This window comes from Scardinius erythrophthalmus (genome assembly GCF_964197995.2).
Source record: "Scardinius erythrophthalmus genome assembly, chromosome: 7".
NCBI classification, from domain to species: Eukaryota; Metazoa; Chordata; class Actinopteri; order Cypriniformes; family Leuciscidae; genus Scardinius; species Scardinius erythrophthalmus.
Window position 1 is genome coordinate 46,266,957 of NC_138227.1, and position 13,975 is coordinate 46,280,931.

General features: G+C 37.7%; 1 protein-coding gene across 1 annotated transcript; it reads right to left on the bottom strand.

The window, feature by feature from the left end:
• Positions 1 to 796: 796 nt before the first annotated feature.
• On the bottom strand, positions 797 to 8,205 carry p2ry12 (purinergic receptor P2Y12). Its single transcript, XM_081370075.1, has 2 exons — positions 8,126 to 8,205; positions 797 to 2,441 (listed from the first exon to the last, which is right to left on the bottom strand). The coding sequence occupies exons 1-2, from the start codon at positions 8,131 to 8,133 to the stop codon at positions 1,364 to 1,366; spliced, it is 1,086 nt and encodes a 361-aa protein (XP_081226201.1). The 5' UTR covers positions 8,134 to 8,205; the 3' UTR covers positions 797 to 1,363.
• Positions 8,206 to 13,975: the final 5,770 nt, after the last annotated feature.

A 13,975-nucleotide genomic window follows, 5' to 3' on the forward strand; every position in this document is an offset into this window, starting at 1 on the left:
ATGTCTGGCTTGGAATGAGAGAAAACAGATGCTCCACATCACTCACAAACTCCAGTTCTGAGGTGAAGATGCAGTGAATACAATTAAAATATAACAGTGGAGTTCCTGCGCAGTTGTCCTGTAAACACTACTCGAAAGTGAAAATTTTAGATATTTTGAAGATTGTTGATTTTCAGAGAGACATTTTTCATAATATCTGTTTTTGTGTTCCAGAGAAGAAAGAAATCCATAAAAGTTTGGAACAACATGAGGGTGAGTAAATGATGAATATTAAATATTTAAATAATATTTATTTTTTTTCTCTGAATAAATTACACAAATAAGTTATTTTATTCCATTTAGCCTCCAATAATCAAAGTGGTCATAGATGTCCTACATGCAATTTTACAGTTTTCGTTTGATAAATAGGTTATTTATGTGTGTATAAAGATAAAGTTTTTATGATTTAATATAATTCTTCCATAGCTTTACTTTGTGAAAACTGGCTAAAGGAACTGGTGTTTTTCCAGTTTGATTGAAAGAAAGAAAGAAAATCTACATGATATATTTTGAGATGTATTTTGTTTGCGTTTGTTCTGGTGTAGAAATATGGTATTAATTTGATTAGTTTAGGTCTTAAAAACATATTTTATGTTAAAGTGTGCAACAACCCTCGAACAGACAGTTTGGGAAGCAACTTTGATCCCGATTGTGAAGCACAAGACGAAGAAAAACAGTGATGTGTTGCAACAATCAAATGGTTGCAAAGGGTTTACAATAAATCTCAGCTTTTTGCCATAGTCACGGTTTTGTTTTTACAGTAGTAGTTTATTCATTTATTACAAATACATGACAAATATTGACTTCACAATGAACTGGAGTTGGAAATGACTGATGCATATCTGTGTCTTTAAACATTACCTATCCACAATACTTGGATTCATTTTCATGAAAAATGTTAGTACTTTTGCATGTCTGGATGCCTGGCACTAAAAGTTTGTCAGTGACAACAAATATTCAACTCACCAACATACCATGCATCCCACACGCCTTTATAAATTAGTAAGGATCAGAGGTACTTCTGCTTCTAGCACATGACATTGATGGACATGTATGTTTATCTTAACACAAAAAGCTTTTAACAAGATCACACCTGCAAGAGGCAAGAGATCACTCCTGACACCCTTTCTTGCGCTAGCCAATCATGACATGTGAAACCTCTTGATTTGAATCAAGGTTGAGGTAATTAGGTTCTTGAAAGAGAGTGGAAGCTGTTAAAAGATGCTGTTAAAAGGTTTGATTCATCATGTAGCATATACTGCTGTTACAGCGTGCAAATCAGAAGAGTAGGAGAAGCACATCAGAACCACTGGGCGTTTGTCCTTCATATCAGCGTGTTGTCCACAGGAGCGGTGGTGGAGTCTGTCCCGAGATCCCTACAGCGGCCGGGAGACAGACGCAGGGTGTTAAACAGGGATGTCCGGAACGACTTGCAGAGGAAGAAGTAGATGAGTGGATCCAGCACTGAATTGAGGGAGGAAAGCCACAGCGTGCTCTCCTTCAGCTGGAAGAAAAGCAGCTTCTGCTGGCAGTTGAACATCTGTCCTCGTGTCTGGCTAATAGTGTATGGCACTCGGGCGAAGTGGAAGGGAACAAAGCACACGAAGAAGACGGCCAACACCAGGAACACGTTTGCTTGAATGCTGTTCTTCTTCAGCGTTCTGTGGGGAACATCCGCTCCTTGCCTTGCCTCGTGTTGAGCTCGTGTGCGGGCGTACGACTTGTAGAGCTCTTTAGAGATGAGCGTGTAACATATTATCACGGTTACAAGGTTCCCCCAGAAGATCACCTGGCACACGTGGTTGACCACCTCATGCCACTTCAGTCCCAGCTCGGTCTTGAGGTCGCTGCATTTAATGAGGCCCGAAGTTTTGGGACGGCTCGTCAGGATTACGTTGGGCAGCACAAGAGCCACCAGAGAGATCCATATGACGGCCGAGAGGATCTTTCTGTGGAGCAGGCGTGTCCGGCTGGTGCCGACAAAGGGCCACATGGTCTTTCTGCAGCGATCGATGCTGATCAGGCCGAAGAACAAGATGCTGATATACATGGTGAGGTAGAACAGCACAGATGACACGCGGCACACAAACACACGCACGCCGACAGTTGCCAAGTTTGCGTCGGCGAGGATCTTAAAGGGGAAGGTGAGGGTCATGATAATATCAGCCACGACGATGTTCTTCAGATAGATGATGAAGTGAGATTTACTGGGGATTCGGAGGAACACCCACGCTGCCAGGCCGTTGAGAGACGAGCCCAGGATGAAGAGGACGGTGTAGAGGACAGGGAACACGGTTGTCTTCAGAGCGCCCTCGCGTGAACAGGCCTCCAGAGACTGGTTCCCGCCGCTCTGGTTGGAGTAAGCGTCCGTGACGTCTGCCAGCGCCGTGGGTGTGTAATTCCTGTCACATAAAACACACACCGGCAAAATTTAGAATAGCAGACTACCATTATGTTTGTGACTAAAGAACTGCAACATAGGCCACAATTTATTTTTATTTTTTCTTCTTGACATAAGTGTATAATCAAGTGACAGATCATAGAATTATCTCTATATTAAGAGTCTGTGTACGACATTTAACCCTTGAAAACCCTGTAACACCTTTTGTGTTCCTTTTAATAATTGCTTGTAAATCAGTTATGCTATATTAATCACCAAATATTGGATTCAATCTTTTTGTCAACTTGTTTTCTTTCATTTAGGACAGGTTTGGTATTTCTTTTTGAAACTCATTGATCGTAGGCCTCATTGATCTGAGGATAAAGTTCATCTCTGTGAAAAAGAAAGCCTGTAATACTTAAAATAGTTTATTTGTGTACATGAATGTGTGTGAGTGTATTTGATTTGATAAACTTTACTGAGACCCTGTGTCCTCATATGAGGACATTACATTTTTGCCTCTTGACACAATGATAGTCAAATTTGTAAATCTTAGACATGTTGGCCACATTTAGGGACACTGCCCACACCATCTTGTGGTGATATAACAACATTACACCAATGTCAGTGAGAAGAAAATGGCTGGAAAATCAGCAAAATATCAGCAAAACACTTCCCGAAAGAAAAATGACCCAGGTAAAAAATCTATTCAAATTATATGAATGAAACAAATGTATTTATGTACAATACTGTCTCCATCATCATATGGGGATTAAAATTTGACATATTTTAGTAATAGTAGCACTCCAGGACATCAGTAAATGTGAAGTACTCGTTTGAGGACATTGGGACTATATTACGTTATTTATTCTACCATGTGGTTAGCTAAACTTGGGAATTTTTAGACAGATCGCAATAGCATTGAAAAAACAACATTTGTCTGTGTGTGTGTGTGTGTGTGTGTGTGTGTGTAAGCATGAATTATTGAGTTAACATGGAAAAACTGGTTTGCTTTAGTGCAGAAAACTGGTAAAAATCAAGAATTTCAAAATGAAGGTGAGCCAATAAGTGGCCTTCTACTGCTCCCTGCTGGCCATTACCAGTACTATTATAAAAATCAGATTTTGTCAAGTGTTTATCACTTCATTTGTACTGACACTTCACATAATTGCTAGTAAAATGGTAAATTATAGACCCACTGTCCTCGCATGAGGACATCATTTTCTGCAAAAACTACTTCCAGTACAAAAACAAATTTTAGTTATTATACTTATTAGGTCCAACTTATCCCAAATAGCAAGAACAATTATAAAATGCACACCAGGCAAGCTCTCGGGTCTCAGGAGGTTAATCCCCAGGGGGAAATTTACATGTCACAGCAGCACAAAAATACAATGAATAAATAGAAAACATACAAAAACATTCACAACAGCAACAAATTATATACTACCAAGTAAAAAGAAAATAGTCTATCATCTTGCATAACACTGGTTGTAAAATCTAATTGCGGTTGGACCTTCCTAAAACGCTCCTTGTAACAGCGGGGATGAATTAATCTATAAGCTGTAGGGACTCACAAAAGCTCGAGCTATTTCATTAAGAGGATGACAATCATGATTCATCATAAGAGAAAGTTTCCTGATCATTTTATCCTGCACTATCTCCTGTAAGGTGGGTAACTCACTCCCCACAACAGAGCCTACGTCTTTATACGTTTATTTAACTTATTTTTCTCCTTTTCCAACAGTGACAGAGTACAAGACCACAGATGAGACTACAGAGTCATAGAAGGTCTTAAATAGACATGACAAACCCCAAAATGAACACGACTTTGACCCTTCTTACAAACTTGCATCGTATTGTCAGACCAGTTGAGCTTGTTGTTCAGATATACACCCAGATACTTGTAAGTTGTTACAATCTCAACTTCTGACTCTCTTAAATGTGCTGGTGCCGCTTGCTGAGGAAGAGCTAAAATCAACCACAATTTCCTTCATCTAACTAGCGTTTAGCCTGAGACCGTTTCTCTCACACCAGTCCACAAAACTCTTTATTAGCTCCCTATATTCACTCTCATCGCGGTCCGTTATACAGCCAACTATTGCAGAATCATCAGAAAATTTCTGGAGATGACAAGATTTAGAGTTATACTGAAAATCTGATGTATAAAAAGTGAACAAAAATGGACCTAAAACGGTTCCTTGAGGGACTCCAGTGCTGCACTTCACTACCCGAGACACACAGTCCTGCGTCCTCACACACTGGGGTCTATTAGAGAGATCATCAGTTATCCAGTTCACCATACCATGATATACTCCAACATTTTCCATCTTACTTCGTAGTAATTAAGGCTGAATAGTGTTAAATGCACTAGAGAAGTCAAAGAATGTAATTCAGACTGTGCTGTCTGGGGTCTCTAAATGACTTGAGGATTTATGCAGGAGGTAAATAAGTGCATCATCTCCCCAACACCAGTTTTATAAGCAAACTGTAGTTTATCCTCCACACCACACAATACTGACTTTAAATGGTTTAATACCAGTCTCTCAAAAACCTTCATTAACTGTGCAGTTAAAGCACTTGGGCTATAGTGCGAGAACTCCATGCGGTTTGTTAACTCAGGTACGGGCACTACACATGATGTCTTCCATAAAACGGATAATTTTTCTTAACGCAAACTCAAATTAAAAATATAATAAACCACCCTGCAAATCTGATCAGCACAGGCCTTAAGAACTCTAGGATTAATACCATCCAGACCTGGAGATTTCTTCATCTTAATTCTCCTTAGCCCACTTCTTGTTCCACTGAAATCGAAAAACCAGGAACATACTCACAAATAGGAGAAAAGGATGAATCCAAATCCATAGAGTCAATTTTAGCTATAACTGTAGTAATAACTTTTCATAAAATGTGTACTTACTTTGTTTTGCCTAAGCAAGGCAGTGTAGGCATAAAACACATAATGAATGTGTAGTGAAAAAAAAAAAAAAACAATTTTCATAACTTATTCCAGTCATGTGTTTCCCCTCTGAAGCCTCCTTGAAACTCTCTGCCTCATTCACTCTCAACTCTAAATTAACTTCTGGCTCTGTCTATTGACAATAAAGAAATGTTTGAAATATGCAGATACTTCAGACTTTCTGGTTAGGCTTTTTCCAAGACAATTTACAGTTTGTCTACAAACTTTTTTATCTAATTGTAAAGTGTTACAAAATTATATATGGTGAACATCATGTACACATGTTACAACGCTGCCTGATTCAAGCAGATATATAGTGGCTGTTAATGCATGAAAATCCAAAATCAGCATTAACAATCACCATCTTTATTCTAATTTGAAGGGCTTTGATAACATATCTGTGAAAATAAAAGACATTGCGAATAAAAAAAGACTGAAAATAAGTGCACGTTTGTGCGGGTAGTGAATATTTTTAATTTCCAACAAAACTTAATAATTATTCAACAAGAGAAATAGGGAGTGTTATTCATCATTGTGCAACACACTTCGGATGCCACATGACAACTTACAGCGCTTGACTTTTTTGTGAAAAAGTAGTGAAGAGATTTTTGCCGTTTTGAACTCTTTTTATAAAATAAAAGCATTTTAAAATGATCTTCCTGGTTAAACATTAAAGCGCACTACTGTGATAAATTGTGCAGAATATTTGTAAATATTATTAAATATGGCCAAAATTACCCACAAATAATGTTTATTTTTTTTTTTTTTTTTTTTTCAAAAATGAAAGTGCATAAGCTCAAATCAAGGAGGCCTACGATCAATCAAATCCAAAAAGAAATACAAAAGCAGTCCTAATTGAAAGACAACAAGCTGTTAAAAAGACTGAATCCAATATTTGGTGATAATAGTGTATTGAGAGATTTTTAAGCAATTTTTGTAGGCTGGTCATTTTTGACGGGGAACACCACAAGTGTAACAAAATGAGGGAAAAAAATCACAAGAAATTACAAAAATTCTCAAACAAAAGTTGGAGAAGTAGTAACACCCTGGGTGAGTAAAGTCAGTGAGTTTTAGTCCAATGCAATAACGTTAATTAGCATTTTTGGGAAAAAGTATTTCTTCTCCAGGTCAAAATGATCTGAACACAACATTAAATAAAAAATTTGATAAAAGTCGATTTTTGTGTACATACATGTTTCTACATTGTACTTGTACTATTTAAAAAAAAAAGAAAATACTTGCACATAATTAAAGCTGTAATAGATTTCTGTAATTACATATATAATGATTAATGATGGTTCTTCCTATCTTCCCTTACACCGCAACCCACTCATTCCTCTAAACCTGTCCGAACCCGTTTCTCATCTCAATAGCAGCACAGTTTGCAGAGGAAAACAATGAATACATTGCAGGGGAGTGCCAGGACGATTGAAACGTGGGACGGATGAAACACTGAGATTTCTTTGAAAACCACTCACGTCATGTACGTCAATGTACAGCACGCAATGCCTACCAGACCCGCGAAAACATTTCTTCTTTACGTCGTGCCGTTTTGGAGCTAAAGCCGCAAAGCTGTTTTTGAGTGCGGTACTTTTTTTGGACTGACAAGTATGGACTGTATTTATTGTTTCATGTGCCATTGTAATGATAATACGGCAGGTGTATTGGTACTGAAACACACCCTTAAGTGTGCATTATCAGAGGTTTTTTTTTGTTTGTTGAAGGGCAAAAGAGGTTTAAATGACAGGAGGCGCTGTTCATAGCCTATACTCTTCATAGATTCATATACTGTTCCGAGACTTTCTTTTGTTTTTGTTTCTGTCCTAGTGTTTCTTTTCATGCAAATTCATTTTCAATTATGCAACACATGTTATCTCTTTAATAATCATCAATTGCCCAATCTTCAATAAATTTAATTTATCGTCTTCTGGTTGACCTCGTTTTCTTCATAATAACAGGCTATTCAACTAGCAAACACTCAATATGACTCAAGGAAGAAATGTAAGAAAATGATTTGTCTGTCTTTGTTAAAATAGCCTGTTAGAAAGATTACAAAATGCGCATAGGCTTATTGCCTATTGTTTATTGGGCAGCAGAACAAAAATGGTTAATATGAACCTTTAAATTACAATAAATTACAAAATATGTACATAGGTTACTTGTCAGGTATTGTTAACAAAAACAAGCATTAGATGAATAGTTGCTGTTTAAACTGTTATGTTTCATCCGTGTTGCAATCGTCCCGCCTGAAGCACAACTACCGCTCAAAGTCAAATTTGACTTAATCATTCTATATTTGTACCGAATAACACATGATACTAAGAGAACACAAATGTGAGTTGTTGATCACAAAAAACTATCATAGAAAACGACATTTATCTGAAAAGTGTTTCAACTGTCCCGGCTCTCCCACTTAAGATTTTTTTTCCATAGAGGTTAAAGACACCTGATATGAAGTGTGACTGATTTTTTAAATATAAATTAATTCTTTTAATGAATTATTTGAAATATAACTTTCAATATTAACATTTAAGGTAACCAATAATTATAATGAGTTCCTTTAAAAAAAAAAAAACATTTAGAGTAGTGGAGTGTGAGAGATAGATTAATACATGTATCAATAAGATAGCAAAACTCAATTGCACAATGTAAGACATTTTGTGATGGTTGACATAATTTATTATTATTTGCTTGTTTTGTAAATCACTTAAGTGTCAGAGTATAATGCAAAATGTAACACTTACCTCAACATGCCTCCGATGTGACGAGTTTTCCTTGAGAAGAGTCACTTCATGGTTTCAGCAAACAAGCTTTCTTTTGGACCTTTCTGAAAGGAAATGAATCTTACTCTCTCCCTTCTGCTTTTTACTTCCTGACATGCCATGCAGACACAAGAGGAAGTTTAAAGCTGTCTGAAATCTGCTATTATGTCAACTATGTTTTAGTTCAACACTGTTTGTGCTGACCAAGCCAAAAAGATCATGCATCAGAGTTTGTGACCCTAAAACCACTGACAATACAAAGGTGAAACACGTTTAATGTTAATTTAATGTATTTAAATAGTGTCGATGTTCATTTTCAAACATGTAGTGTTTTTCTCAATCCATGTTGTTTCAAAGCAGCTTTACAGAAGATTCTGCCTTAAAACACCCAGTGAGGAACCAGACTCTTCTGGAGGGAACATATCGTCCCCTGGTATTACCATGAATGCACATATACTAAATATTATACACAGAATGTGGTATACAAGTCATGTTACTAGATTAAATTATCAGTTCTCACTGCACAAATTGGGTGCTTTCTTGAACGTAAGGCTTAAACGGTTAGTTCACCCAAAAAATATTTTAAAGGGCACCTATTATGGAATTTTGAAATTTACCTTTCATGTAGTGTGTAACATAGATCTAAGTGAACAAAAACATCCTGCAAAGTTTGAAATATGAAAGTGCACCGTATATAAAGTTATTGTCTTTCAAAAGTAAGAGTCGACTCTGAGTCATTTTTATGAATCGTTAGAAGACCGAAGCTTTTTCTCTGACTAGATGACGTCAACTTGTCAAGTTATTTGAATACGATACGCCCACTTACTGCGCTCCAAGGCCAGGGAAAACTTGAAAACATCACGGCGACAAGATGCTGTGTTCTGAAGCATTTGAAGACTAAGTGGCTACAATTCATATATGCAACTATACCACAGAAGTATAGTCCGAGCCTTGTGCTTTGTTCGCGCCATTTTGAAGACGATTGCTTTACCAACTTAAATGCAATCAAACTTGGATTCGCGAGCCGGCTGATATTGAAGAAAGGTTCAGTTCTAAGTGTATTTGCATCAGCTTCCTCCTCCGTATCACAACCTGTAAGTGTTATTAATAATTGTTGCTTTTATGTTTTATGTAGCATGCTTAATGATTATTTGGTTTGTTGTGTAAGCACCGTTTAGCTTCTAGGTCTTCAATGACAATTGTATTGAGATATGTGAAGTGTTTGTCGTTGTTTTCGGAGTTGTCTTAAAGGTATAGCGGAGGATCTTTCCGAATTTTAGATGATAACCGCCCTCTCCACTTTTTGAAAAAATGCACATGCGCAACACTCTACTTGCTCCCGAGAGGGAACGCCTATTAAACGTGTGCGAGGTTCTCCTCGTGCACGCTCTGTTTACAAGTTGCTGTCGGCATCGCTCATACAAGATTACTTTCCAAAAGAAGATTTGCACTTTTTCTCCAAATAGCATGCCAAACTTTACCTGTCAAGTAGAAACTTCGCGACTGAGGCATCAGTGGGAAGCCCAACCTGTGTTTTCAGCGCACGCCATCGTGTGAAACAATCTCCCAAAAACACTCTGATCTTGTCTCTCTCTTCTGAGGCCTTTCTCTTCTTCTCATACAGTTCGTACAAACTTTTTCTCTTGCGACCCTCAGACATTTTCAAAGGACCCGGTGAAACGGCGAGCTTCAATGAATGGCTGAGCTCCAGCTCACCACACATAAACACCTGAAAGTGCGCATGCGCAGAAAGCGAAAACTAAGGGACGAGCACGTACGACGGCCTTACGTAAACATATCACCAGAATGATTGACACTTAGGTGGACCAATAGTTTACACTACCCACCCGGAAAAAGAAAATCCTCCGCTATACCTTTAAAGAATAGAGTAATACCTTGTAACTGCATTTTTTTTTTTTTTGTAAAAACGTTATGTTTATGCCTCGGGCTAACGCAAACAAACACTGATTGTGCTTTTACAATATGAACTCTGGGCTATGCTCGCTAACATAACATTAAATTCCTTATCTCATTTTAAATGTTTTACAACAAACTACAAAGCAGTGGACTATAATCATTATTATAACACAATTTAATTGATAATATCACAGCATTTCTATATTTACAGATGTGTATTTAGAATTCAGATATACATAAACTCAAAAAGCCAAATGTTTTAACGTGCAAGTATTTGCATGACCATTAAAAGTACGGTGGCCAAGAGAGCTCAATATGCTGCAACTGAAGAAAATGCATGCAAATATGAAAAACACCAGCAAATTAAGAAAACATCTTCATCAGTTTGACAACACATGTGCTGCAAATACTCATAACGCAACCAAAATGTGGAATTGAGGCCCAATTACTACTACTAGAATACAGTTCAACTTTAAGAGCATCATCACTCTGACTTCACAGAGAGAATGACTGAAACTACATTTGCACTAGCCTGGTTAAAACCAGACCATTCTCAGTAGTAACTGAGTTATAGTCTGGCAAAGCTCCTTTAATAACTCATTTCCAAAGGGGCGTCACCAACGGCTGTCGCTCAAATGCCTCTGGGCACAATTGGATAGACCTAAAACTCCTAAAACCAATCAGAGATCGTCATGGTAAAGCCATATGCTGCGTCCCAATTCGCCTATGTTACACTACACAATATGTACTCTTTTTGTGAAGAAAATGTATTTACTTTTTGATGTGTAGCAAAAAAGTAGGCAACTTTGGGACATACTACTTCGTCATCTTTATCGGACGGATCTGTCGCGTGCATCCCGTCATGTAAACTGCCCTGTCAATCATCTTGTCACAGTTAAAATCCTCTATTAAATCTAATTTAATTTCCTACCGTTTCGGAGAGAAATGTAGCAGCACGTTCATCTGCCAGTGGGTCTTTCATGGAGACTGTCCTCATGTGTTTGCAATTTGAATATAATCATGCATTTAAAAGTTGGTGCGCTTCATCAACGGACGTCGGAGTGGACGTCGCTCAAATGCCTCTGGATAGGCTAGACCTAAAACCAATCAGAGCGATCGTCATGTGTAAAGCCCACCTCAACGTTTCTGATTGGTGCCTTGATTTCTCTGCATGGGGAAATGGGCTTGAATGAGCTCTTTGCCAGACTTACTTGCAGAGCAAATCTAAATTTGCCGGAAGATGTCTGGGTTTTCCCAGGCTACATTTGCACTGGTAAGGAATAGAAACATGAGTACCATACAAAATGGTTAATCTTTATTAATTCAAATCACTTAAAAAACAAGCATACCAGGAAGAAACCCCTTAAAAACTCTGACCATAAAAGGTTTCACAAAAAAAAAAAAAAAAAAAAAAAAAACAATGACACGACACTTTAAATAGAGCAATATGTAGGGCTGAGGGCTGAAGGACAAGGAAAACAACCAGTGAGCTCTGGGGAAAAGCTTCTAGTGTGATGGCCATGATGTGAATAAAAGCTTTTTAACTTTTTTGGACTGGAAGAAGTGCCTTGGATTTGTTTCCTAAAAGTATATTTTTGAAAACAAACCAAAGAGCACTTCTGGGATGAGTTCCCAAGGCACTTCCAGCAAGTAGCGTTCCAAGATGCTTTCTTAGATCTGGGTCCTTTCTCTTGAAGGCAAGGCAAGTTTGTTTATAAAGCACATTTGTCAGAGAGCTTCGGTTCACGAGACAGACCAGTTGCAGCTTCCTTGTGACTCTCCTACAACTCAATGGGCTGGAGTAATGTGATGTGGCCACGCAAAAGGACGGTAACTGAAAACACACATGCATACATGCGTCCTTCTCTCTGGGTTGTTTACTCATTATTTTTAGTATTTCATGATTAAATATTTGTTGCAGATACCTTGGTTACAGATCACACTAAATACATATTTCATAATAATGACAGACACATTTGGTTCATTTTCACTGTTTTATTCTCAATTTGTTTCATGCCATAAATTACTAGTTTGGGTGCACACTTTCTAGTTATTATTGGTATATTGTTAACGTTTATTTCTTTTGCGTTTAAGTTGCTTACGTGGGAAGAGCGGATGTTTTGGCGCTTTGGTGCATGATTAATTATATGTTTGTTTGTTTATTATAATTCTATTTGTATTTTGTTGACTTTAATTATTTGGGTAAATTACTTTGTTTATGACCCATTTCTTGATATTTCTGAAGTTAATTACTTTATTTATTGTAATTGTGTTAAGTGATGTGGTGTTCCCTGTGTATGTGTAATGGACTAGTCCTTTGTGTATATAAGTTCCCCATGTGTCTCATTTGGGAGGTCATGTTGGTTTGATTACTGTTAAGTTTGGTTCTGTTCAGTTGACCCTTTTTATGGGCCCAGAACTGACTTTATCTTGTTCAGTTTTCAAATTCTTTAATTTGTAACTTTGTTTGGCATTTAATAAATAGTTTTCTTTATTTGGAAATCCTGCATTCTTTGCCCTTGACTGCTTGGTCCCTCACAAGTATAAAGATCACTGTCACACATACTGTCAAAAAAAGAAGATAAAGCTGCAGTGCAGAACACACAGACTGAATGCGGCGACACCACAACACATCCACGATTGAGAACCAATGCAAAAATGCTAAACACTGACAGAGTCATTTTTATTGTTATAATAATGATTTTGTAATGTCTATAGATAAATGGAATGGTGTGTGAAAAGATGTGTACATATATGGAAAAGGCACCGCGCCGTTGAGTGATGCTCTGCAGACATATAGTCCAAACACATCTGAACACTGGCAGAGAGGACAATGGCATGTTTGGTTTGGTATTTTTAATTCTCTATTGTTTACTAACTACTATACGTTATTGTTGGATTCCTTGTTATTTGGTCGTGCTTCTACATTCATGGACTAGATCGGACAACACTCTTTGCTGTGCCGGTGTACTCTAGTGGAGTGCCTGGATTTCTCACTCACTTGTGCTCTCCGTGTTCCCGTATAACAGCATGTCAAAGGTTCTGTTTTTATCATAACGCTCTGGATTTTACCCGGACACTTTGGATCGGATCTAACCGTGTCTCGTGTAGCAGTGTGTGTAGCAGCCTAAATAATGGCAGAGAGTCTCTAACGGGTGCAATCGTTTTTATTCTTCTAGATTCAGCATGAGCACCGTGAAAATTAGAAGTAAACACACAAATAGCTTGTTAATGAACCTTTGGCATGACACAAATTTACAAATAAATCCTCACCTCTTTTACAGTGCATGATCATGCATTTGTGTATATGTGCAATGCACAATAAAAGTAACAACACATAAAACAATAATTTGCTCACTCAACACATGCAGCTTTCCTGGTACAAGATACACAACAAAACAATTTCCAGTAACAGTCAATATAGACATTATACATCCTTAAAGCCTTTCCGTCTCTTATACATGGAGCCAAATAATACACACCTCGCTCCGCTCACCAAGGGTGCAAACTCTAGACTTGCCGCTATCTTGAAGGTCTCTGAACTGGAACAGCACACAAATGTGTGGACATAAGACAAAGCAACTTCACAAAAAACATCATGAAAACAGAATTGCTTAACTAATTAATATTGTAGAGTGAACAGCACCAGGAGTTAACTTACATATGTCCCTGAGCTTCAGAGATGAGAGAAATCAAGGGGAAGCAAAGCTGTTGATCGGCTCTACAGGTTCCTGGGCTCACAGCCTCATACATTGGTTGCAACTCATATTTAAATGTATACATTTCAGCTATCCTCAATATCTACAACAGCTTCTGGTGCCGTATTCTTCAATTCATAACCTTAGGCATTCTACACAATATTTTTTTTCACTCCTATAGTCAAAAAATCAATAGGAAAGAGAGCATTTATATTTA